This window comes from Drosophila ananassae, chromosome 2L, assembly GCF_017639315.1.
Source record: "Drosophila ananassae strain 14024-0371.13 chromosome 2L, ASM1763931v2, whole genome shotgun sequence".
Classification (NCBI taxonomy): domain Eukaryota; kingdom Metazoa; phylum Arthropoda; class Insecta; order Diptera; family Drosophilidae; genus Drosophila; species Drosophila ananassae.
In genome coordinates, this window is record NC_057927.1 from 8547860 (window position 1) to 8573642 (window position 25783).

Below are 25783 nucleotides of genomic sequence, written 5' to 3' on the forward strand. Positions count from 1 at the left end.
GGTAGCCTATATTCGATATTGTATAAACAAAAAGAAAAACATAGTCCGAAGTTTATATACTCTGCAAATTCTTTTTGTTTCTACCAAATAGTTGCTCCATTAAGTAATATATTTAATTAAATTTGTATGCAATATGTGTTTGTTTTCATTACAAACATTTCAGTTAACAATCAGACTTTTTATGGTTTTTTTGGTTAACAGATCACTTCTTCGTTTAAAGTTTAAACATTACTCATTCAGTCGAAATCGATAAAGGCTCTTGAATGATAAGAAAAAATAAACATCGAAGCATTTAATTTTAATGTTTGATTCAGCTGTTTATTGATATGAAAGCCGAAAATAAAAGTGGGTGGCACTTCACATAAAATATTTTATGAATCAGCCAGAGCTGGAATAAGCTTCCTGTACACCTGAATGCCGTGCAAATAGGTCTCGGCTCCCAGGTATTCATCATGGTTGTGGAGCAGCACCGGAGTATTGTTGATGGGGGAAAACCCCAGAGCCGGAATGCCGACCTCTCTTAAATAGCAGCTATCGGTGGCACCGGGGAAGACCCGTACATGGGTTTGGAGGCCCCTAAAAATAGAAAAAAAACATAAATGAAAAAGGAGTCTGCTTAAGGGTTCTATATGCTCACATGTCATCAAGGCTTTCTTTAAACGCCAGCCAATACGGGTTAGAGTCATCGATCTTGGTGGGTTCTATGAAAGGACACTTTAGTTCAAAATGAAGCTCCACTCCGCCACCGGCCTCCTCGCACCAATCGCGTATCTGCTGCTCCAGCTTATCCACATCCTGCGTAATACCTATACGGATATCGAAGAGTGCTTCTAGGACAGGTGGCACCACATTGCTTTGAACGCCGCCTTTGATCTGGGTTAGATTCACAGAAGTCACATCTCCAACGTCCAAAGAGGGGTTTTCCGCCAACTTTTGGCTCTGAGTCTGCCGGAACTTCATCAACTTGTCGATCACGTAATTAAACTTTTCACCAGCTGTGTTTTCCAGCAAAAGGGATCCATGTCCTGCAGTGCCACTGAACTTCAGCCGGAGATCTAAGAGTTTAAATTTAGGGTTTAAAATTATATTTTCACACTTAAAAACGCCTCGACCTACGCCACGCGGTTCGTTCGGCATAGAAGATGGGATAGGAGTTGTCCTCGCTGGCCATGCCCTCATCCAGGCTGAATCCAACGTTCAAGCTTTTGAAGTACTCTCCCTTCACCAGCGCGGCCAATCCACACTCTCCGCCAGTTTCCTCATCCGGGACATAGGTGAGGTAGACCGTTCTATTTGGCTTATATCCAGAGGCCTTGAGCGATCGAATGGCAGCCAAGTACTGGCAGCCCACGGACTTCATGTCCTGTGTCCCTCGTGCAAAAATTCTACCTTCATCATCCATTTCGGCAGCAAAAGGATCGTGGGTCCAATTCTCTTTAAAGACGGGTACCACATCCATGTGAGAGTTCAAAATGATTGAGGGAAGATCCGGACTCTTGCCCAGCCATTTTATAACTACAACAGGCTTCGAGACCATCACTGGATGAACCACTTCCATGGGCAGGTGCAAAGAAGAGGCCTGGCGCCTCAGGAAGTCTACACAGGCAGCTGAAAGTTTAAAAGGACTTAGGTATTCAGTTCACTTAAAATGCACACCACAAAGTCCATACTATAATCCACATCTGGATGAACTGAAGGAATCCGCAAGTACTCGCGGAAAATGTTAATCTCCTCATTGTTCTCCCATTGTTCAGAACCCATCATGGACGGAATCAGCGGCTGTCATAGAACGACTGTCCCCCAATGTGCCGTGTCTCTCGGCTTTAGTGTTCAGCGTGGCCAGAGTCTGTTATCTTTTGTTGACTCTCACCGAGGTGATAAGTGAAACAATCGCGGCTTTTGTGGATTTCGCAGCACCCACAGCATCTGGAAAGGAGGTGGAAATCGGATCTGGACTTATCATTTTAAAAGGTTTCTAAGCTGATAAGACTTCGTACATATACAATTTATTGACATATAAAATGAGCCATCCGCATTTAAGCTTTACAAATTTTAATTTTAAAAACGAAAGGAAAGCTAAGCATATATTGGATAATATATAGTTGGCCGATCATTATGAGAATAATACCCTCTGCAAGGGCAAAATAATAAATGCAAAGTGGCAAATCCGAGAGTTATCGTTAAAGGCAAATTTTTTTAGGCATCTGCCACAGCGGGGATGAGCTTCTTGTAGACTTCGATTCCATGCAAATAGGTATCTGCCCGCAGGAACTCATCATGATCGTGCAGCAGTAGGGGAGTCTTGTTGATGGGAGAGAAGCCCAGAGCTGGGATACCTGCATGACGAACGTAGCGACTGTCCGTGGCACCAGGGAATACACGCACACGCGTCTTGAGGCCACTGCAAAAACGAATATAAGAATTTTATAAAAAGTTCAAGCGATCTCTGTTTCAAATCTATAGCTTACAGATCATCTAAAGTCTTCTTGAAGGCCACCCAGTAAACGTTCGAACCATCAATCTTTGTGGGCTCCACAAAGGGATTCTTCATCTCAAACTCCAGCTCAATGCCACCGCCTGCCTCCTCGCACCAATCGCGTATTTGCTTTTCAAAAGCAGCAATATCCACAGTGACGGCAATGCGAATATCAAAAACGGCCTCCAGAAGGGGAGGCACCACATTGCTTTGAACTCCGCCTCGCAGCTGCGTGAGATTCACGGTGGTGACATCCCCAATCTCGAGATTTGAGTCCTCGGCCAGGCGCTTGACTTGCGATTTACGGAAGTCCATCAGCTTGCGAACTACATAGTCAAGCTTCTCTCCAGCAGTGTTGGGCAGAAGCAAGGAACCGTGTCCAGCAGTGCCACTGATCTTGAAACGGAGATCTAGAAAGATAAATGAACTGAGTGCCAAGATACTTAGAGTATAAGAAATCGAAACTCACGCCACAGCGTCCTCTCAGCGTAGTACAAAGCATAGCTTTCATCCTCGCTGGAGATTCCCTCGTCGAAGCTAAAGCCAACGTTCAGCTTCTTAAAATAATCACTCTTCACCAGTTCCCGCATGCCTAAGTGTCCGCCCACCTCCTCGTCGGGGACGTAGGTGAGGTAAACAGTTCTCTTCGGCTGGTATCCTTGGGCCTTGAGTGCCCTGACCGCACCAAGGTACTGAGTGCCCACGCACTTCATGTCCTGGGAGCCGCGGGCAAAGATGCGACCTTCTGAGTCCAGATCGGCGCTGAAGGGGCCGTGGGTCCACTTCTCCGGGAACACCGGCACCACATCTGTGTGGGAATTAAGAATAATGGAGGGCAACTCCGGCTGCGAGCCGAGCCATTTCATCACCACAACGGGATTCTGCTGGTTCACCGGATAGATCACATCCACAGGCAGGGCCAGGCTCTCGGCTTGGCGCTTAAGAAATTCGGTACAAGCAGCTATAAATAGCAGACGAGAGTCGTAAAGGCAAGGTCATAAAGATCACGGATATATCTTATCGTTCTGTTGTATAGATTAAAACTCACTGTAGTCCACATTGGGATGCACTGTCGGTATACGAAGATATTCGCGGAAGATCTTGATCTCCTCGTTGTTCTCCCACTGGCTGGTGCTCATTTTGAAATGGTGTTTAGCGCTGCAATGGATTTTTTGATAAGAAAATTTTGTTTGACAAACAAGATCAGCTGATCGAGCACCTTTCACAACACTGGAAATAGCTAGAGGCGGGATGTTGGCGTGGTGAGTTTGGTTTTGAAAATGCAGGAGGAGTTTACTTTGCTAGTTACAGTCCAATGGAGAAATGCAAACTGTGCGATAATTGTCCTGAGCTGCCATTTAAATAACAGCGGCAAAGAGAGTGAAATAAATGGACAGAGAGGAAAGTCAACTGTTATAAAAAAGAACATAAACGCGAAGCAAGTTTCTTATCTTTGCGGTTTTACTTATAAAACCGTTTTATCAGAGGACTTGTTTACATTTTGGTGGCTAATCTAAATGGGTTTATAGCTTTTAAACGTTTGTTCTATATGTTGTTCTATATTTGTGTACTTCATTAAATCTGAAGCATTCATTCACATCTGGGAAGTTACTTAACAAAACATTCTGCATATATTTCATAACTTGCTTTTAATTTACTGTACTTAAGCACAGTTTGAAGGTAATTTGTTTAGCATTCATCCGGATGACTGGATTTATATCCCCTAAATCGTTAAATCGTCCAGAAAGTGCCCGCCTCGGGATAAACAGGATCCGGAAAGCGGGAAGCCCCGGAGCCAAGATTTCCGTTTATCGACGAATCACATCCAATCGAATTCCAGTTCCAGTTGATTTGTTAATCAAGATGCAGTGCACACTGGCAAACATATCGGTTCCCCACTGGCAGTAAACAACTTTCCAGGCTCGAGGTTGCTGTTGCTGTTGCTGGCACTTCAAATTTCGCATATTAATGAGGTTGCAGTTGCCGTTTCAGTTGCAACTTGCAATTCAACTCCCTACGTTGTTGCCGTGTGTCAAAAGTTTGTTTTAGATTTAGATTTCACGCTTGTTTCTATAGAAGCTCAACACCAAAAAACGTGCCACCGTAACAGCGACAAAAAATATACAAACTGAAACAAAAATAAGCGAAAAAATAAAGTTGTACACGAAATGAAAACCGAAGCCCTGAGATTTGTATTGCATGTACTCTGGGGGTCCCCGGAGTTGATATTGTTTTAGTGTGTGGAGCGTATGAGTGTGTTTTGTTGTGCTCACAAAAAGTCATTAAAAGTTCATTAACAATGTTGCTGGGATTTTAATGGCAGCCCAGCGCACCAGCAGCAATAACATCAGCGACTAAAACAACTCTGACAGGCTGCGGAGGCTACACATGTCTGCATTTTAAATAGCCTACAAACATAACAAATACAACATTGGCTCCTATACACAACCAAACCCACGCAGTAGTAGGTAGCTTATGTAGTTGTACAGTGGAAAAAATATTGGCTGTCTGTAGACCTATCCAAATTCACCAATAGGATACTTCAAGGACTCTCATTAACTTCAACACCTACTTCCAACACTAATTACCAACCTTAACACACAGGACTTTCCAACACTGTAAGGGATATTTAAAATACTAATAGTAATAGTAACCTTTAACATGTATTGAATTAAGTTGTAGAGAAATTAAGATAATTCAGTGACTCCTTTTGCCTTCTAAAGATATATTATATTATTTTTTCAAGTGTTTCAGCCCAGCGTCACATAAGTCAAATAAAACACACACTAATGCACACACTGGCACACAAAAACTCACGCTTAGCTGCTTGCTGCTACATGTGGGCGTGGCAGTTTGTTGATATTGCCATTGTTGTTTTTGTTGCTGTGCTGACATGTTGTCGCTACGCAAATAAACTAAATGAAAATTTTGTATATTGTAACAATTATCCGAGAATCGCAACTGGCAACTGTTTGTTTTGTTAGCTCCCGTTCCTCGCCAGGAACAGGAACAGGATACCGTTTGGATTCGGACATGGGAATGGGAATGGCGCGGAAACTAATCCGTTATGAACGCATTACCTGCCGAACAAATGTGGCGTTTTTCCCAAAAGGGAACCGATATAATCTGCTGAGCTTTAGCTTTGCTGTCAGGCTCTTTCTATTTTTCGGAGTGGTTTTTTTATTTTTGCTTCCATTTTGTGGCGAGAGCCTTGACAAACTTTGTCGGCATGGAAATGTAGGCGGGACGGCTCAAGGACAATCCGGCGGGCATGCTTTAGCATGGCCCAAAGAGCTCTGGTCTGATGTATGTATTTCCATAAACACAGACGGAGGAAAAATATTGCATTTCCTTGTTGTCAAAAAATGAATCTCTTGTAAGGGAAATGCCATAAATTATTTAAACTTGAAATTCGCATGAATATCTGGAATTGTAATGGAAGAAGTACGCCTGAAAAAATCCTACCAATCAACGGTACACATTATTTGTTCTCTGTGTAAAAGCCAGGCATTAGGTGCGTTTGCAGAAAAAATACAGAGCTCTCAGGCAAGCACTTTGGCGAACATCGATATGGAAAAGTGGACTGCCAACAGTGCGTATGCGTGATGCGAAAAACTATGAGAACTACGGCGCTCCAAAAAGGGCCTTCATTCAAAACTTGTGCAAATGTCATCAAAATGTAAAGCACTGAGGCTGAAAACAGTGCCCTGTGCAAATTGGATGCACATATCCATTTCGCAGACACTGGAAAACTTTTCTCGAAAAAACGGTTGCATAAAAAGTGTATTTACATAATTAGCAGCAATAATTTAATTGAACGGCGTTTATCGCATGATTGAAGTTAATTATTACACACAGATAATGCGGAAAAAAGTGAATACCCAGATGAAATATTAATACTCGAGCACGGAACTCACAATTCCCATAATTCAATGGGTGTTCGACTTTTGTTTGAGTTGGCAATTAATCGTGTACGGCGTTCAATTATGCAGCTACCAAATAGCCTGATGCAATAAAGCAAATCAAATATTTATTTATCAGTTCGTTTGTGGGTGTATATTACATTTTTGGGTCGCTTGATTGGTTGCAATTTCATCCAAAGCAAATTGGTATTGAATCTGCATAAATTAAGTGACATTCCAGCTAAGAGCTATGTTTTTAGGTCATTCAGTGTTCAGTTTTAGGTTTAGTTGGATGAAGTTTGTTCTGTGAGAGCTTCCACTACATGCATTTAAAATATCTCCTAGCTAGACTAAACTTGGCTTTTTGACCCAAGACTCCTCTGTTAGCGGTTGACCAACAAGTCAAAACAGTCGAGTTTTCGATTTTTTTCCAACTGTCGAGATGGAAATGCAAAAAGCAAAGTTTTTCCTCCAAGATCCCAGCTTCGTGTGCTGCAAAAACACACCAATCCAAAAAAAAGCTTAGAAAACAGACAGAAGACCGAAGCCGAGAGAAACTATTGCATACTTACGAGGGCAAGCTGCGAGTGTGGCGCGAGGCGGGGCATTTATGGCATGAATGCGAAACCAAGGCGCGATAAGCCAGATAAGACGGCAACAGGCGGGGGCACTTGGCAATTACAGCAACAGAGATTACAAAACCCTGCAACACAAGCACAAATACCATACCCGTACCGTACAAGCACACAAGAACAACAACAATGGCCCCGAGGGCGAAGAGGGCGATGCCATCAAAGCAAATAACACACAAAAGTTATGATAAATGCAGATGGAGCACGGCTAACGGCATTATTGCCTGTCATTTCTCATCAGCGAAGCTTCGACTGGGCGAGAGGGGGTGGGGAGGGAAAGGGACAGCGCAGCAACAGTCGACTTCCGGGTGCCGTCGCCATATTTGCTGGCTGTAATGGCTGTCCTGTGTGCCGGGGATAGGGTGCCAGTGCCAGGATACCAGGGTGCGGCGTCTGAATGGCTCGGTAATGAAAGCGGGAACACGGGGTAATAAAACACGATTTTTGCCTCGCTTTTATTTTCTATTAGGCGCCCAGTCCCCAGGCCCTCCCTTCATCCCTAGCTTTATCCTTTTGGTCCTTTTCACTGTTCTCTGGGTGAGCGATGAATTGCAATTTGCAAAGTTTTTGTTTGCTCTGTCTAGGAGTTTGCCGATGTAACTCGGAAAAACTTCATTTTCCGCTACTTCATTCTGCGCTCTGTGAGTTTTTGGAGGGTGGTGGGCGGTACCGTCAGCGGCGACAATTTCTCCCGAGCCACGCCCCACTGTGGGTTTACTTTCTCTTATTTGGAAAATATTTTCAGAAACAAAAACTTTTCATTGGAACTCTTTTGAGAGCAAACAGAAATACCTTTAAAGTTAAAATTTAGTAAAGTTTTGGAATGGATTTTAAATATTTATTTTTTATAATTTGGTAAAGGACTCTCGTCCCTTGATAACTTATTTCTTTCCTGCGTGTGAAAAACACAAAATTCACGCTACGATTTTTATGACAACTTTAATGAACTCTTTCTTGTACAACCACTGATAAATATTCTTATAAAATGAACAATTTCCCAACCACCACTCTTTCGCTTTGGAATGACAGTCTCATTTCGGTGGCTGTCGGGTGTCCCCTGCCGAAGCTAAAGTGTTTTTAATTGTCGCTCCGAAAGATCCACAACCACGTGTGTCATCCAGCCAGCCATCCAACCGGATTCGGGGCATGGCCACTGTCATTTCCAGCTATCTGGTTTCCTGGCAAACTGGCAACTGGCAGCTGGCAAGCGGGGCCATCTCCTTCCTGGAAATCACTTGCCCCGCATCCGGACACCGACTCGGACTCGGAATCGGACTCGAACTGGGAATAGGAATGGGACTCTGCTAATGACCACTGCTAAGTGCCTCGATTTGTGCAGTGTGCACTCCATTCTACCAGAACTGCAATTAACTAATTGATTGAACTATTCAATCGGTGAAAATGCACAGCACTTTGGGGGCGTGGATATGGGCAGAGGTCGTCGGCGAGGGCAAAGGCCAGAGAGTGGGCGTGGCAGTGAGCGTGACTGGGTGTGTCGTGCTTATTATTAAAGGATTGCCGTTTAAGGAGCGGAGCATTAAACCTATCTTCTGAGGGATTTTGTGTGTGGCGTGGTTGAAAGCTTTTAGAAGTCCCGCCATCACCCGCATGTCCCGGTTCCGGCAGGTCCTATTTCTGGCAAAGTATTGCCTGACTGATTAATGACCAAAGGCTTTTCTGGCCCAAGAATCGATATATTCGGTAATGCATTTAGAGTCCATCTGCTGGCCAGCTTCAATTCCTGCCCCAGACTCTGCATCCTGGCATAAGTTTCGTCTTTATCCGGAACTCTGGCATCTGGTTTTCGCACCTCCGGGTACGGTGTTTATGTGCCCGGATTCGTAATAAACTTGTGTTCCAATCTCTGAAACTTATGCAGCCCTATGCCCTTTTCTCTTCTCAAATGCAGGCCATAAAAAATCCCAGCAATCAGATTCTAAATGCAGTTGAAGAAAAATATTGCAAGTAACTTTTGGCAGAGGGTTTTGGGAGGGGACTATTAAAGGACTAGAAACAAATGGTAATGGCTGGGATTGTTTATAAATATTCATCTCTATCTAGTCAAATATTCACCAACACATTTTTCTGAGTGCATTCACCGCAGAACACAATCCTCCAGAGAGTGCGGCTTTTTAGAGGGCCTTCCTCCTGGCTGGATCTGGTGGCTCTGGCTCTGCTCATTTTTTTCGAGCATGTTTATAAATGTGAATTGCAACTATGTATCTGGCGATGTATCTCTTCCACATAGGTAAGCACATTTTAGTGGCCTTTGTTGGCCAGAACAGTGTACCACTACCATGTGATGTTGTCGTTTGTTAGCAGTTGCAATTTGTTGCAATTTTCCCTATTTTGTAGTCGCTGCTGTTGCAAATGTTTTATGACTGCAATGCGGTGTGTGGCACCGAACCTGCCCATTCCGAATTCACTTCTCCAGCTGAAGCCGCAAAATGCATTTATGATGCATAAACATAACGCCCTAGGGCCACACCCCCACACATGCCACTTGCCTCGTAGCTCATGCCACATGCCGGGGCATCTAGGCCTGGAGCACGTGCCAGGTGCTGCATGTTTATTGTCCTGCAGGAAGCAGGCACCGAACATCTCCAGGGACACGCCATGGTTTATTTAATGCACGAATCGCATCATAATTTTTATTGCTCCTGACACAAATATTTGCACGGCAATTTTGCAATTTTCCTCCCGTTTTTTCGACATTTTAACGAAACACTCGGCGACCAATTCCTTTTTATTTATGTCAGCAGATTGACAGCTGACCGTTATGGTAATTTAATTAACCATTAAAATGAGATTATTGTGTAATTTATGCATGTGACAGGGCTTTTAATGACTCTACAACTGTGTAATCGAAAAGTGCGGGGGCGGAAAGGTTGCCCTGCGATAGCAATTAACTTTCCCATCCCAGGGGATTTGACCTGCCGATTGCGGCCTCTCTCTCCTCTTGTGACACATTTTGGCCCACAAGAATGCAATTTCCTGGCCTGAAAGACACTTGAAAACTTTGAGCCAAAAGCCAAAGCCAAAACTATATATTGATGGATTCGCACGCTGCGCCGCCCGTCGAGCTTCCTGCCAGGGTCCTGCCTGGGACTTCGGCCGGACTTCTGCCCGGAAATGTGCCAGCCCGAAATCCGGACAGCCGGCTTAGAGCTATACGCCGGGCCGTAATAGTAATAGAAATTGATTTACCATTTTGTGTGCACGAAAATGTGCAATTTATGTGCCCCCACTGAGGCTGGCCCGGAACCCGGATGATAGCCTTTGGGAGGTTCGGGGACAGCTACATATACATCCGTACGTACTACGTATATATTTTAGCATGATAGAACCGTGTTACATAATACACAACATGCATTACATTACATAATACATTACATGATACATAAATTCCCAGTCAGCCATCTGCCATCCCGGGATCCGGGCTAATGCATTTTTCAAGTGAAGTGCATAATTTAGGAACCGAGAAGTCAGTCAGTCAGTTGGTAATTTTGCGGGGTTCTGTATTTAGCATATCAATGGATAGGTCTTGGTATCCTGCTGCTCCTGTTCCCTGCTCCTACTTTGTCCTGATCCCTAATTGCCGCAATATGAGAATATTTCCCCGCAAACCGCGTTCATATAATATTGATTGGCTGTCTGGTTGGACGAGTCCCACCGCTTCATTGCCAGTCATTTGATGTCCGCTGAATAATTTACAACAATTTCGAGCGAGCAATGCCCAATTCGAAATTCCCCCCAATTTATACTTCCAAAATAGATGGAAATGGCACTGGCATCGCCCAATGCCGATTTAATGCGAATTTTTATTTCTTTTTCGGAGCTCTTTTTGGGAGCCGTTGATTGTACGGCAAGTTGGTATGGCAAGTGAAATGGCAATGAGTTATGGGCCACCGGGATAGAAAATGTATGACCATCGATCGATTCAATTCGATTCGATTCGACTCCATCCACTGAAATCTGTATGAATTAATGCATGAGTGGAAATTAAATGGAGCACAAAGGATTTGGGTTCGCCTAGATAAAGGGCTTAAGCCGTCAGTGAGAAATATCGATTTTCGGGGGCTATCCTAGTAAACGTGCACGAAAAAAATGCGATCCCAAATCAGATTAAGGGGTTATATACAGTCAGGCGGTCAAAAAAATGCAGTTTTTGGATATTTTTTTTTCAAGGAAATATTTATTTATTAAAGTTGAATTTTTTCTATATTATTTTACATATTTTAAAGTTTAAAAAAATATATTATATCTGTAAAAATATTATTTCCTTTGGCCTCTGCAGCTTATCTCCCAATGGTCTTCGAAAAAAAAGTGTCTCGCGGTGAACATAATAACTATTTGCAGAATCATCAGAAATCAAAAATTCAAAAAGATGCTTTTAGTATATTAAAAAATGTAGTCCTTAATCGAAGGAATTAAAAAAATATCACTTTTTGACAAAATGGCAGCTTCCAAAAAAAAAAGTTCATTTTTATGGAAAAAAAATCGACTTCAAATGCTGATATAAATTATAATTTTAATTTTATTTAAAATATCTTCGATTAAAGACAGCAAAGAGTAGTTATTAATTTTGTGTGAAAATTAGAGCTAAATCGGTTCAGTGGTTTTCGAGAAATCGTGTTCACCGATTTGAGAAACATAGTTTTGAGAAAAACGATTTTAAAGTTTCACAAACAGTTTACATTGAGTTAAAATTTTTTTCTAGTTTTGTCTGTAACTTGGGAAATATTTCTCGAATCTTCATAAAAATTTTTTTCACAACAGAGAAATATATATTCTTTAAGAAAATGCAAAAAAAAAAAAATCGATTTTTTGAAAATCCTGACTGTATATAACCCCTTAAAGTTGTCAACCGTGAAGACAAAACTGATTGGGAAAAGTATATCTACTAGAAGCATATAGAAAGAATATGAAAATATTGACCAGTTCCTACCACAAATTATTGGTTTTTATTGAAAATAATTTCTCTCTGTGGCCTTTCTTGGCACTGCCTTGGAATGTTGGCCCCCAACTTGAAAATTACATTTACATAATGCAACCAAAATTGGCAGTCTCCTCGCAGCCATGGTCCGAGAGCCAAGCAACCACAAAAATGTTTGCTATTCTAGATGGGCAAATAAAGAAAACAATAAGGGAATCGTAAGAAATTGCACCGCCACTGCACTGGCTGCGGAAAACAAAAGAAGATGAAATAAGCCCGCAACGAAAACAAAGTCGTAAATTCAATTTAAAGCTTGACAGATTGCCACACTGCGGCTTGGGCGGAGGGCGTGGCAGCTGCATTGTGGTGGCAGCCCCTCCCCCAAGCAAAAATGGCGTAAGTAACAATGGCCGCCGTCTTTATCTGAAGCCCGAGCCAGAACTCTAAAAATATTTTCCCAGGAACCGGGAGCACTAAGAATTTGTGAGGAGTTGGGGAGTCGCCAAGCTGAGTGGGCGGTTGGGTGATTCGACCCTCCACCGCCCCCCACCAAATTAGGGTCAAGTTTTGCAGTGGAAGACTTGCACTTGCCGGGCGCCGCTGGAGGAGGCCCAATTAAATGGGCTTTAATAAGCTCAGCCACTTAAACAGTCAGAAATCTGGCAAAGAGGTTAAACGGCTGGCAAACTTTTGCAAACAACGCGAACAAGAAGTTGCGGCCGGGCTTCCGCTTGGCAGCATTTCGGGGGGTAGCTAGTGGGTGGGGGTGAACCGTGGTGGGTGGCAAGTGGGGTGGCACTTAAGTTTCTGTATTGTCTGCCCGGCTGTGCTGTTGCATTATGTTTCAAGCGCAGCAGTCACTGGCAGCTGCTGTTTTGACCCAGTTTAGTGCAACTGCACTTGGGAAAAATACTTCCAGGGTGAGTGGATTCTAAGTTATGTTTCATGACTTTTATGAGAGGAATTGTTCTGTAGTCCTTCCAGTTATTGTTCCATTTGTAACTATTTTTGAAGCAATTTCTGATACAATCCCTTATTGTTTTCTGTGCAATGTAACATTTTGTAATGTAATGCTGGCCTGGGATGTCACTGGGTCAGATTTGACCAGCTGTGCTGCAAGTTTATCACGCGCTGCACCGCTCTACCTCCGACACCCGCAGCCCTCCCTGCCGCCCAAAGCCGCAATAAGGTCAATCGCACGGCCAACGCCTGCACCGCCACCGCAGCAAACGCAGTGCAATTAAAGCCAACAAACGGAGTGCCACAAAGACAGGCCACACGGATTCCCGACCAGGCCAATCAGGGGACCTGTCCGCAGATTCCACCTCCACGCACACCAGCACACCAGCACACTACCCACATGCCTACACACACGCGCGGCAATCAGAGGACACTGGCGAATTAAAGCCGGAGAAGATGCCCCAATGAAGAGTCTCAGGCGGCGTGAAAAAGGGGGTCGGCTTAAAGGGGGCTTTGGGATGGCCACTGGGCGGAAAGGGGGTGGCGGAGAGGGTGTGGTTGAAAGGGCGGCGAAGGACGTGCAAACCGCGGCCAGGAAACGCGCACAAATTGCGTTTTAACGCATGCAAATTGCCTGCGTCCACGTCCTGGACGAGTTTATTGCATTACAGTTGGCTGACATGGTGCCGGATGGGGGCGAGGGCAGTGGAATGGTTGTCCAGAGGGAATCCAAAGGATGTCCAGGGGGCGGTCCGGACTCCGGATGTGGGAGGGCCATGTTCCGCAATTGCCACTTCGCACTTGAGCAATTCCGCGCTTGTTTTGGAGTGGGTTGCATGGAGTTCCCGGGGGCCAGAATGCATCTGCCGCTGCCACTGCCGTTGCCGCTTCTGGTGGCCGCTGTCGCTTTCATTAAGCCAACTGACAGCGGCGATAGCAGTATCAGCTGCAGCTGCAGCACCAGAAACAAAGCCAGTGGCAGCAACACTGCAACAGCAAGAGCAACATCAGTTGCAAGAACAAAAGCCATTGCAAAACTGTCAAGTCAATGTGTTGCACGCGATGGTTTGGGAATTTATTTTTCCCTATTTTTTGTAGCTTATTTTTGCCATTTTAACCAGAGGCAGTAACAGTAGCATGGCAGTAGCAAAAATAACAACAACACCCGCAACATGGTGGCTATTTTTGTTGTTGCAGATGCTGTTAGTGGCTCATAAATTTTATAGACAAGTTAAATATTATGCATACGCACCATTGCACTTAATAACATTTCGGTTCGCCTCACAATACCCAGCAGGGCGTGAGTGAGTGGCCTGCGTGTGTGGGTGTTGGAGTGGGCGTGGCAAAATCAACCATTTATGGTAAGCTGCGTACTGAATTGAATTAAATTAAAATCAATCTGCTCGCCCAAGAGCGGGCGTGTCGCATAACTAAGCAAGCCAAGAAGCATATGCTGTATTTTTCAGGCTGCAATCTGATTTGCATATGCTTCCTAAGCCGCATAAATATGTATGGGAATAGAAATGTGGAGATCCTGTCAGGCTTTAATAACAAAAGCCAGCACAGGATGATTTCTAATATTTGTCAAGAAATCTTAGAACTACTGTGGCACTTTTCCAATATCGATGATTATGAGAAGTACAAACAAGCTGCCAAAAACACTATTTTTATTTATTTGAACTTCCCTTTTTGACGTGAAAATGCTACATTGTTCTCGTTTCTACTACGTATACGCCCTGTGGTACGCCGTACGTGTATGCCTCAGTGGGTCTAAATGGGTTCTGTGGCTGTGTGTGTGTGCGTTTTGACAGACGTCAGTTTGGCTTATATCCTGAATGTCAGAGGGAGAAAAGGAGAAAGCTTTGCATTTTTTATGCATTTAAATAACAAAATTAAAGCAGCAAATATTTCACATGCAATTTGTTCTTCTCCTTCCAGATAAACAAAAACACGCAGAATGGCAACAAGAACCTGGGCGAGCACAAGCGCTGGATCCACGATCCTTCGAGTAAGTAAACCTAAATTTTTTCCCCCCAAAACCCAATTAATTAATTAAAATCTAAAAAATAATCGCATAAAAGGTGACCTTTGCCGACCACTGAACTGCAAGAAACGTGAAATTTGCCTCCTGGAGGACGAGTACAGTGCCGTGTGCGTGTCGAAGAAGGAGCTACACAAGAACCGGTAAGCAGCGACTCCTCTCTGGCTCTGGTTGAGCCCGACGAGCCAATTAAATTGAAACCTTTGCCCCGCGGCGTTACCAACTAACCGACCTCCCATTACACCCAAAATCGTTTCCCAGCGATGAGATAATCACCAAGGCCAAGTACTTGGAGGAGGAGGCCAAGCGGCGCGTCAACCAGCAGGATAGCCAGGACAGCCAGGACGCCGAGGATATCAACAACGACGATGAGGACAACAGCAGTGATGGTGGCAGCAACGGCAACACCAACAACAATTCCCCGTCCAGTGTCCAGGGCAATGAGGAGACCGATGACGAAGATAAGAGCCTCAGCCTGGGCGACGACGACGAGTCCAAAGAGGATGATGTCTTCTACGAGAATAGCATCGCCACCGGCGATAAGCAGCAGCAGCAACAACAACAGAAGCAGCAATCCCAGCAAGCGGCAGCCATTCAGCAGGACGACGACGAGGAGTTGGAGTAAGTTCCCAGAGAAAGGATTTTAATGTAATGTTGTTTGCATAATTAGGTACCATATTTTAAATACTTTTTTGTTTAAGTTTTCTTTATTTAAAAAATGTATTTTTGTAAACTTTGTCTTACTGGTCTGTCTCTCAGTGTAGGCATTCGAGTGCCCAACATTCTGGCCGAACTTTTTGCGTTTGCCTTTGAATGGGATTTTACATTTCATTAAGCAAATTCGCGTCGGCACAAAAAAGGGTTGCGGGTGGGTGGGTCACCTTTGACATCAGCCACTTGCTCCACCCTTCTCCTCCATGATTTTCCACCGTCGTCATGCTAATAACAAATTGTTTTATCGTGTATAAAAATTCTGCAATAAATTTACAGCGGTACAGTTTTCAGCACGCAGACTTGGCCATGGCCTGTTTTTTGCGCACTTTGTTATTGTTATTGGTGTGCTTCTCGTTCTGGGCTGTTATCGTTTGGCGAGCTGGCTTTTTGGCTGGTGCTGGCACACTTCTGCCTCAATGGGCCGCAACGACAGCTTTACGGCCTTTACCCTTTGACGCGTGCCGTCGTCGGATCCTTTGACTTGTTCCGTGTTATCGTCCTGACCCTAACCCGAATTGTGGACTCGCACGCGAGCAGTTTCCCTCTCGAATCTGGGGGGGTAATCAAAGGGAGCGGAGCTGGTAGCAAAAGGGGGTAGCAGGTGTACCTTCTGACAAGAAGCCTGGAAAATAAAGTCAAAGTCGGGCCTGTGTCAAGGCTTGATTGCCTCGGAAAGGGCAGGAAAAGGGATGCGGAAAGGAAGTTGTTGGCAACTTCCAAACATCGATTTCCGTTGCGAAAATATTTGCCCCAAGTTGTGGGTTGGGTTTGGGGCCTAGGTACACAAAAAGAAATAAAATTTGTAACGCCTGCTAGTTAACACCTAGCCTTCTGAAAACCCGTGAAATATTGGCATCCTTTGAAATCCTGCTCTCAAAGAGTACTTTAACATTACACTTTTGTGCTGTATGAGCCGAGGATAAAGTGACAAGCAAAAGTTTTGCTTTTTGATCCTTTGACAACGCTGTAAAAATTAAAAATTAATTTTCTCAGAATTTCAAAAGTACTTCGATAACTTTCGGAAAGCTTCTGAGCTCATTGTTATTGTTTTTGTTTGTGTCCCGAATCCCCGAGCGTTTTGTAATTGAATTAAAATCCACTTGCCAAACATACAGAGAACACCACAGAGTAGGGGTGTGCCTGTGTGTAAAAATCAATCTATAGGCAAATCACGCCCCATTCCCGACTCCTCCCCCATGGGGTATTCTTTCCGCTTCTAGCGATGACATTAACAATGCCTTTTGACATATTCTGGGCCCTCGCAAGCCCACCACCGAAGCTCCCTTTTCAATTTTGCTTTCACGAAAATTCCACGACGCCATGCATTTGTGTATCTATGTCAATGGCATGAAATATGAATGCCGCCTAGTGTGTGTCACATTCGAGCTTCTGGCAAAATCAATAGTTGTAGTCCGCCCCGGGCATTTGCCACTCATCGTCGTAGCGGGTCGGTGGCCAGGAGCTCTGCATCAGTTCTCGCCTTTCTCCGCTCGTCTTTCCATTCAGCCGCAAGTCAAACAAAGGACCTGCCCCACTAACGGGGTCACCACGGACGGGGGTACGGCTGGGGCACGAGGGAAAGGTACTTCTAATAGACCAAAAGGCAGCTGGATAGCTGGATAGCTGCAGAGCGGTATCGAGCCATAACTCATGTGTGAGCCCTGAATTGTTTGTTGTAACAATATGCCAAAGGATGAGAGGGATTGGATGTTTCGGGGATTCTGGGGTCTCCTAGCACATTGGTTGTAGCTCACTGTGAACTAAATATAATCATCTTGTCCTGTAAAATCGTGCAATCATTTTTATTTTCAATTCATTGTTATTTTCAATAATAGTATATATATTTCTTCAAAGCTTTGGTTGGGCTTTTGCATTTCGTATACGAATTGTGTAACAACCAAAAGTATTTGTATTGCTTGAGAATAGATGAAGAGATTTAATGTTTCCTCTTGTGTATTTATTATTTTTCTTTAAATTATGATCTTCTACCAGTGTGCACTTTGCATGCCAAAGGTCGGATCTCACCTCGGCTGAGATATTCGAAGGGGTATGTGTGCTGGCCTGTGCCTGGCAGTTATTCGAAACCACTGAGCTGTTTTGTGGTCCATGCACATGAAGCTGTCGGCGTCAGCAGGAGGGCGAGCTGCCTCAAAGGGCTCATTCTTCCCCGTACCTCTGAATATTCGGTCGGGTTGCTGCAAAATTGAAAGCAAATATTTGAGTAAAAATTTACACATTTTTCACAAGGACAAGGAGCCGGCATGTGGCCAGCCATTTGAAGGGCAATTTGCACAAAGCAACCGCAGATGCTGCGCCGGCCATTGAAGATGCCATCATTGAGGAGGCAAGGCGTCGCCATTAGGACATGGGCTGAACGGAGGGCCTTATCAAATTTATTCGTCTCACTATTTACTTGGCCCTAAGAATTTCATTAAATTTGTATAAACAATCCGATGGAGGAGGGAAGCAAACAAAGCGGAAACGGAAGTTCCACTGGATGTGGAAGCAGAAGCGGGCAAAAGAACATGCGAGAGAATTTTTAATTAAAAGTGACAGAGAAGCATACATACGTGTATGTGTTTGTATTGGTTTTGGCCATTGCTACGTTTACTTTTGGCTCAGAGACGAAATTGGTCAGCTTAAGTGGCCGGGCCAGTGCATGCAAATCGGTTGACAAATCCAACAGTTCTTTCCTTTCATTAAATTTCTCTATTCTGGCTATTTTTCCACACAAGTAATTGTATGCCCAGAGTCTTATCTTTGCTCTGAATTTATTTAGCATAAAGCAAATAGACCACAATGGATTCCAAACTGTGCTAAGCCCTGGCTCAACGGCAGGCCGATTTTCAATTAATATTTCTTAAAACTCCGAAACAAAAGTCCAATAAAACCCTCTAATTATGACTTCCAAATTGGGGGCAATTAGGCAAATTGCATTTCATCTGGCAGGCGGCGAGGAGCGGCCAAATAAATGTGCAAATTTCATTTGATACTCGCCAAACAAAAACTGGCAATACATATACGGCTGAATAAAATTATGGAAGAGGGCTGAGGGAAATGGGAGAAAATTCCGCTTTTGGCACGCCAATTAAAGCCACACCGAAAGTGATAAAAATATTCAGCCGAAAGGCTTTTTTATTGCAGCCACAGACAGGACAGGACTGCAGCTCTCGCACAGTAACAGTAGCAACAATTAATTCAATTAATCTTTTTGTTGGTTTTAAAATAACGAGCAAAAAGCCGATATTCTTTTGTAAGTAGGCCAGAGCTTCGAATAAAAGTTGATTGATTGACGGCGGACCCTGATCAGGGCGCTCAGGACGAAAGCACTTGAAGCGGGATGAATTATAATTACGATTACACATCTATGGAAATGGAGTCGTACATGTATGGCCGCTTAAATATTTGCTCAAATTATTAAATAAAGCTACAGCCGAGTGCGGCGTGTCCTTTATCGTCCTTAGTCCCCTGGCCAATCTCATGGCTCGGCTGTTTGCTTGGGCGTGCGTGCAGCGCATATTAAATAAATATTTAAATAAATGTATAAGCAAGGCGATGAGTGCCGGCTGTGTATCCTTCTGTTCTGTCCTCTCACCTGCCCAACAAATTGTCCATATGAGGAGAGTAAGGGGGTAGGGAAACAGCACAGACTTCATTTGCATAAAAATTAATTTTGCATGTCATCTATTTGTTGCTGCTGCGGCCCCTTGAGTTTTACTTTTCTGATTTCTACCTCCCTGACTTTTCTAACACGGCTATATCTTCCATTTTTTTTCGCCTCTTTTTCCAGCAACTGCAAGCCATGTCCTGTGGCCAAGCCAACGTTCCTGTGCGGTGCCGACAACAGGACCTACTCATCACTATGCAGATTGGATTATCACAATTGCATACATTCGACGTCCATTCGGATTGCCTGCAAAGGATTCTGTCCCTGCAAGGGTAAGGATCCCTGTTTTTATCCCTTCTTTCTAAAGCAAAATTGTTATCCTAACGAATTTGAGATGCTAAACTTGTTTATATTGCCTAAATGGGTACGGTTTTCGTTACTAAACGGGACAAATAAGTACCATGAACCTCCAGGACTTAGTTTGTGGCTTATTGTCTTTTCACTAGACTCTATCAAAGGGTATCAAAATACAACTATGGGTCTAGGCCCAGAACAAATAACATGGCCAAGCTAGCCGCAAAACCCCCAAGCCCCCCGAAATCAAATGCTCCGCCAGGAGGCCGCATAATGAGCTTCGGCTTGAGCCTGGCAAGCCGCCAGGATTGGACAGAGTACGGACAATGACTACAAAATAAATTGCATGCATATTTTGTGACAGGCTTACGGCCGGAGACAGGGACGGGGCAACAGGCCTAGACAGAGAGGGAGGGAGAGGGAGTTGTTTGCCCATGAAAGTATGCTTCGCGATTTGTTAGACCGACTGGGCTGAAGAGCTGGAAAGGCAATTAAAAATTCCAATTACCAAACAAAGGCTTTGGCTTTAAATATTTTTAGCCGGGCACATCACTTGTTAAATATTTAATAGGCCGTGTGGTACAAGTAGCCGACGCCATTGTTCTGCCAGGACCACTCAGCCAGGGGCCAGGACGTTAATTTTCAATTTTGCACAGCTCAGAGGGCCTAGAAAATAAATAAAATACTGCCGTTGGTCGTTGGAGGCAAAAAGTTTGCCTAGGCCAGCGATTTTATGAACGTTTTTGCACAATTTTTCGCAGAGAACTTCGATGGCAAGCGGCTGCAGCGCATATCCGGCTACAACGGCAGCAACAACAAGTACAACAAGAAGATCGCCCTCGACCAGCAGCAGCAGCAGCAACAACAACAGCAGCAGCAGCAGGCATACAAAGACAGCAACAACAACAACATCATGATGAACAGCGGAAACATTATGGGCGGCAACAACAACGACTTCAACACGATCATGAATGCAAGTTAATGGCCCGATACGGTATCTGAGTCGGCTTTAATTTTGTTGTCTTTTTGCTTTGGTCCTTTGAACCGACAGGACAAGGAGGATAACAACCGACACTACAACCACATCAATGCCCAGTACACCTTCACCCCCGAGGAGATCAAGTACGACAACAAGCACTACAAATACCTCAAGTACACAGCCTACAAGAAGGTCAGTCCTCGCGGAGTCCTCTCCAAAAGCGTTATTCTTATTTCTTATAATTTTATAATTGGCAGGACTCCAAGTACCAGGACGACAAGCACAAGATGCGCAACTACAACGAAGTGGTGGAGAAGCAACAGCAGAAGCTCAATAAGAACAACTTTAATGGTAAGAACAATATTATACTACATTAGGAAGTTGTTATTAGAATGAATCATTTCATTTTCATATTAATATTATTTTTTTATAAAGATTAAAGAGCTATTAATAAATTTTAATATATATATGGGAAATATTGCTGATTTCCTTCTAAAGAAAGAAATAAAAATAAACCGACAAAATCTGATCTGACAAAAAACGTCATTAATACAATTTCACTTTTGGTACTTCAGTAAATTATTAAAATAATCAGTAATTAATAAATCTTGGAAGAAAATGCAGCACCATTTGCTTCGTTCTTGGCAATAAATATTGATAAGACGGTTTTATTTTGCAGGGTATCCCTCGAAATCACCCGAGTGCAAGCCCCAGCAGCTAACTGCCATTGGCAACCGACTCCTAGACTGGTTCTCCGTGATCATGGCCGACAGCAAGAAGCGGCGCCAGCACAGCCAGAAGTCGAAGGCTCACTTCCCGCCCGCCTGCAAGACGGAGGCCAAGTGGATGTTTGGTCACCTGGACCTGAACAACGACGGGCAACTGTCGCTGCAGGAGATGTACGACCTGGAGCACGACCAGAACGAGCGCTGCATCAAGCCCTTCATCGACACCTGCGACCTGGACACGGACAGTGCGATCAACACGCGGGAGTGGTGCCGCTGCTTCGAGAAGACGGACCGTCCGTGCGCCGCCGTCCGCCGAAGAATCGCCGGCGACTTTGCAGGTGAGATAGGTACAGGTGGACATTTCTCTACATAACACTAATACTTCTATGTTCTCTCTATATATCGTATATAAATGTTCCGTTGAGTATGAGTTGAGCGGGGTCCTGGGCCTCATTTATGTATTCCCCACTACTACCTAAAAAAGTTATATAAATGAACAAAAAAACACAAATAACAAAGCAAAACAATTCCAAAAACAGAAAAAAAAAGAACTAAACGAGTTAAATACCCGAAAGAGTTAAACTTTCACTTTCACTACCGCTCTCTTTCTATTTCTACTGCTCTCTCGCTCTCTTGCTATCTGCCATCTCTTTCGACCGCTTAGTTTTTGTTTGTCTGACACTCTGGCTCCTTGCAACCTTTTTCAAACTATGTATAATTAAGCGCCTGACAGCTAAATAGAAACCCTGACACACTTATACAAACTCACACACACCAGCCCTCAGCCACACAGATGCTCATACACTTGGAGAAATATCTTGCAGTGAAGCTTAAACTTATGCTATTGAGAATGGAAGCATGAGTTACTTGATCTTGCATTTTGTCATGAGTTTGATTCTGTACTAAAAATATATTTTTCTCTTCAATATATTTTCTCCAGTGTAATCAGTAAATGTTCCGCAGAAGTAACCCTTTTTTTGCGCTGCTTTCGTTGTTAACTTTCGGTTTGAGCTCGTTACCCAGTTTTTTTCCTGCCCATCTCTTGGCCAAACGCAACTTTTAAGCCAGCAAATTAAACACTTTTAACAACAACACACCGAACTTTTTTCTAACCACTGTCCGATGCTTTTTGTGTTCTTGCCCCCAAACTATATAATTTCTTTTCTTTGTTGGTCCTCCCCTCGCCCAAAACAAAATAGATTTAACAATAAGTTTGCTTGTGCCGCTTTTCACTGGCTCCCCTCAAATACAAAAAAAGAACAGTCCTATTTTAAGTATGGCCGCAATGTTGCCCCACTAAAATGTTACACTTCTTCTCCCGAACCAAACTAATTAGGCGCCTACGCACCCGACTGCGACATCCAGGGATTCTACAAGCCCACCCAGTGCCACAACTCGGTGGGTGTGTGCTGGTGTGTGGATAAGCACGGAGTCGAGTTCGCCAACACACGCACACGCGGAAAGCCCAACTGCGGTGAGTAAACGGGATGATGGGGACTCGGGATAAGGGATAATGGGGGTCAGTCCCGACAAAAGCAGCCACAAGGCTTTTAATGCCGTAATCAAGGTGAAAAGGACAAGTGAAATAAGGCTGAGGTGGACAGTGGAACCTGTAACCCTCTGTTCATACAATTGTCATGGCAAAAATGTGTATTCGAGTATTTCACAGAACTAATCATATTTCTAAAAATCCGAATTAGTCGCAAATTTCTTATCAATACTTCCAAATAGTGTCTGAACTCTCTTATCAAGAGTACAAAAATTTCAACAAAAGTCATTTTATTACTATTTGTTTCTAGTTCAGTCTAGGCTTAAATTTCTTTAGAAGCATATCACTACAAGTAATCTCTTGCAAAAAGAAACCACGTTTTCATTTAAAGGGTTAACGTTGATATATGCAAAAGAAATTGTGCCAAAATAATCCTTAGTGGTTTACATTTACTGCAGTGCCTGTACCAGTACCACCCGAAACACGAATCGATGCCAATTAAAGCCTTGTATCGGTGGTTGAAGTGCAGATAAACAAAAAAGGAATTCCAGGCGTCCTTAACCATTTTCATGGCAAGCGATTTGCCATCTGAGTCCTGCCATTTACCTGGGTATTGAAATATGAGTCTATAAGCCTGCTTTTATAGCCCGCTTGCTGTTGCCGAGTTATGCGAGATGCGGCAATGGAATCGGTAAACACCTCGCACTCCGGTGCGTATACGTAATCTGCTTAACTCGCCCAGACTCGGGTCGGTGTCCATTTGTGTCCTTGCCCGTTTACCGTACTTCTCCGGTCCCTGGGCCTGTCCGAGACAGGCTGATTTAACTCTGCACTTAAGGCTGTTAAAGTTGTCGAGGCGGGTAGGGATCAGTAATTGAGTTTTCCTATTAATATCAAGCATACGCCATGCATAACGCATGAGGCGGTCTGGGCTTAAAAGCGGTCAGCTTATGGGGCTTATTTTGAGTCCGTGGATGGGCTTTTACATGCAAACTTGATTCTAATTTCTCCATCCATCCGAACAGAGTCCGTGGTCAATAACGCTGCCTCACTCACATCCGACGACGAGGACGAGGGAGCCGACGACGAGGACAGTGCGGAGGGCAGCGCCGATCAGATGCTGGTCTTCTAAGCGGAGCGGCGTCGTTCGTCCTGCATCCTGTTTGTGGCGCATCCTGGCTCATCCCATCCAATCAACAGCAGCGCTGGCGTTATAACAAAAAATTAATATTATTATTATTATGATTGCAAACAAAACCGAAAGCAACGGAAAGTAGAAGTTGAAGTAAAAGTAAACGCATAAGCGAAAACCCAAACTGAAAACTGAAAAAAAAGCAAAAACCCTAAATCCATAAATGTGCAGAATAGCCACGTAAGCGTTTTTGAATAGAAACTACGAATAGCAAACAGCAGAAGCAAACACGCCACACGCCATACACTCAGACACACACAGACTCGCTAGGATGATGAAAGTTGACGCAGAAAGGATAACAGGGGAGAGCAAACCAAAGAGTAACTGTAGCATAGTTAGAGGCGAATCGCATGCTAATTGGCATCATCAGCAGGCAGAGAAGAGCACCCCGGAGTCCGCGGCTTTGGCCATTTTTTCAGTCAATCAGCTACGATTTTTCCTTCGTTATCATTGTTGTTTGCATGGATGAGTCCATTCGTCTATTTTAGCCTTTTTGCAAAACATTAGAAGCCCAGTTAGTATCGGCATCTCTCAACATCTGTCCTCCTCTGCTTTCGCGCAAGCAAAACACGACACACGCTAAGAATTCCGCCCAAAAAACAAAAAATAAAAGTATATAAAATTTATGTGATAAGTTTTTGAAAAAATGATGAATACGAATACGAATATGGATCGAGGCCAGTAGCCCGTCACCGTGACAGAAGAGTCCCATTCCCAGAGTACTCAAGGACTCCAAGGCGGCCGAAGAGTGTAGTTCGAGTAGAAGTTCGGAGAAGCGGAGGGAAGAACTCATAGTTGCATATGTACGAAACATAATCGCGTTCATTTAGTGTTACTTACCAGATATATAGTGAGATCGGGATCCGACAAGTATTCGGCGTGGCTCTGCTACGAGGCGAGCATCATTTGAATCACAGCACCTGCCAGGGCAAACTCAGCACTCAGCTTAAAATATATGTAATCCGGCAATCGGAAATCGTAAATCGGAAATCGTAAATGTCACGCCACCCACACGAACCAACAGCACACAAACACCCATTTTTTTGGCCACTGCGATCAAGATCAGCCAAGATCCGGAAGCGCTTTGAAATTTTCACACACGTAGGACATACGACATTACCATAAGAAAATGATTCGGATGGAGATTCGGTAAACGGCAATTCGCTTATACATGCATATACAATTAAAAAATATATAATATGTTTAACATGTAAGTATATAAGAGGCATAATTAAGTGGCAGCAGCAATGCAGATAGTAGCTCATCCTCCACTCATTTGTTGAAACCACTTTTGATATTTTTCCCACAAGGATATCCAATAGAAACCCAAAGGCAAACACTAAATTTAAACATATTTACGAGCGAATTAAATTAATGAAGGATAAACATGATAAAAATGCTTGCAACCAAAACGAAAATTATATAGCCAATTGTAGTAAACAAAAACGAATGCATATATGATAAATAAACCTTTTAATTATAGCGAAAATTTATAACCAACATTAATAACAATCATTTGAGATGCAGCGACGACGTGGAGCGGACAAAAACAACATTTTTCGGCTGCATTTAAAAAGCAAAATATAAAGTAAATGGAAATTATAATTATTTGTGGTGTAGACCCTACAACTGACTATGTATTACGATTGTACTTACTTGTGAATTATTATGCAAATTGCATTACTGGAGTCCCACCCCCTGGCACTCGAAGTTCGGCAGAATCTCAACTTATCAGTTTCCGACAGATTCGAACTTTTTTTTAGGAAATCATAA

General features: G+C 43.6%; 3 protein-coding genes across 4 annotated transcripts in view; 1 reads left to right on the forward strand and 2 right to left on the reverse strand.

Moving 5' to 3' along the window:
* Positions 1 to 25560, forward strand: part of LOC6500812 (proteoglycan Cow) — a 43603-nt gene extending 18043 nt beyond the window's left edge. Inside the window, exons 2-11 of one of the 2 annotated variants that reach the window (XM_014911256.3) lie at positions 14845 to 14914; positions 14988 to 15090; positions 15209 to 15568; positions 19452 to 19600; positions 20384 to 20595; positions 20674 to 20793; positions 20859 to 20952; positions 21281 to 21676; positions 22666 to 22803; positions 23844 to 25560. In XM_014911256.3, the coding sequence (XP_014766742.1) occupies positions 14845 to 14914; positions 14988 to 15090; positions 15209 to 15568; positions 19452 to 19600; positions 20384 to 20595; positions 20674 to 20793; positions 20859 to 20952; positions 21281 to 21676; positions 22666 to 22803; positions 23844 to 23950 (1749 nt within the window). In that variant the 3' untranslated portion in view covers positions 23951 to 25560. The remainder of the gene's footprint in view (positions 1 to 14844; positions 14915 to 14987; positions 15091 to 15208; positions 15569 to 19451; positions 19601 to 20383; positions 20596 to 20673; positions 20794 to 20858; positions 20953 to 21280; positions 21677 to 22665; positions 22804 to 23843) is intronic. The other variant, XM_001953924.4, reaches the window with a different exon arrangement.
* Positions 292 to 1928, reverse strand: LOC6499766 (aminoacylase-1). The gene is made up of 4 exons (XM_001953929.4): positions 1671 to 1928; positions 1117 to 1608; positions 638 to 1055; positions 292 to 576 (listed from the first exon to the last, which is right to left on the reverse strand). Exons 1-4 carry the CDS (start codon positions 1762 to 1764, stop codon positions 372 to 374), a joined length of 1209 nt encoding a protein of 402 aa, XP_001953965.2. The 5' UTR covers positions 1765 to 1928; the 3' UTR covers positions 292 to 371.
* On the reverse strand, positions 1985 to 3827 carry LOC6499765 (aminoacylase-1). Its single transcript, XM_001953930.4, has 5 exons — positions 3696 to 3827; positions 3525 to 3634; positions 2946 to 3437; positions 2469 to 2886; positions 1985 to 2401 (listed from the first exon to the last, which is right to left on the reverse strand). Exons 2-5 carry the CDS (start codon positions 3613 to 3615, stop codon positions 2197 to 2199), a joined length of 1206 nt encoding a protein of 401 aa, XP_001953966.1. The 5' UTR covers positions 3616 to 3634; positions 3696 to 3827; the 3' UTR covers positions 1985 to 2196.
* Positions 25561 to 25783: the final 223 nt, after the last annotated feature.

Bases quoted from the DNA above. Each gene is read 5' to 3' on its own strand.
- LOC6499766 (XM_001953929.4), bottom strand. From the start codon at position 1,764: ATGATGGGTTCTGAACAATGGGAGAACAATGAGGAGATTAACATTTTC. The intron at 1,609-1,670 runs GTATGGACTTTG...TTAAACTTTCAG, and splicing joins TCATCCAGATGTGGATTATA to CTGCCTGTGTAGACTTCCTG. The intron at 1,056-1,116 runs GTAGGTCGAGGC...TTAAACTCTTAG, and splicing joins TGCCGAACGAACCGCGTGGC to ATCTCCGGCTGAAGTTCAGT.
- LOC6499765 (XM_001953930.4), bottom strand. From the start codon at position 3,615: ATGAGCACCAGCCAGTGGGAGAACAACGAGGAGATCAAGATCTTCCGC. The intron at 3,438-3,524 runs GTGAGTTTTAAT...TGCTATTTATAG, and splicing joins GCATCCCAATGTGGACTACA to CTGCTTGTACCGAATTTCTT. The intron at 2,887-2,945 runs GTGAGTTTCGAT...TTATCTTTCTAG, and splicing joins CGCTGAGAGGACGCTGTGGC to ATCTCCGTTTCAAGATCAGT.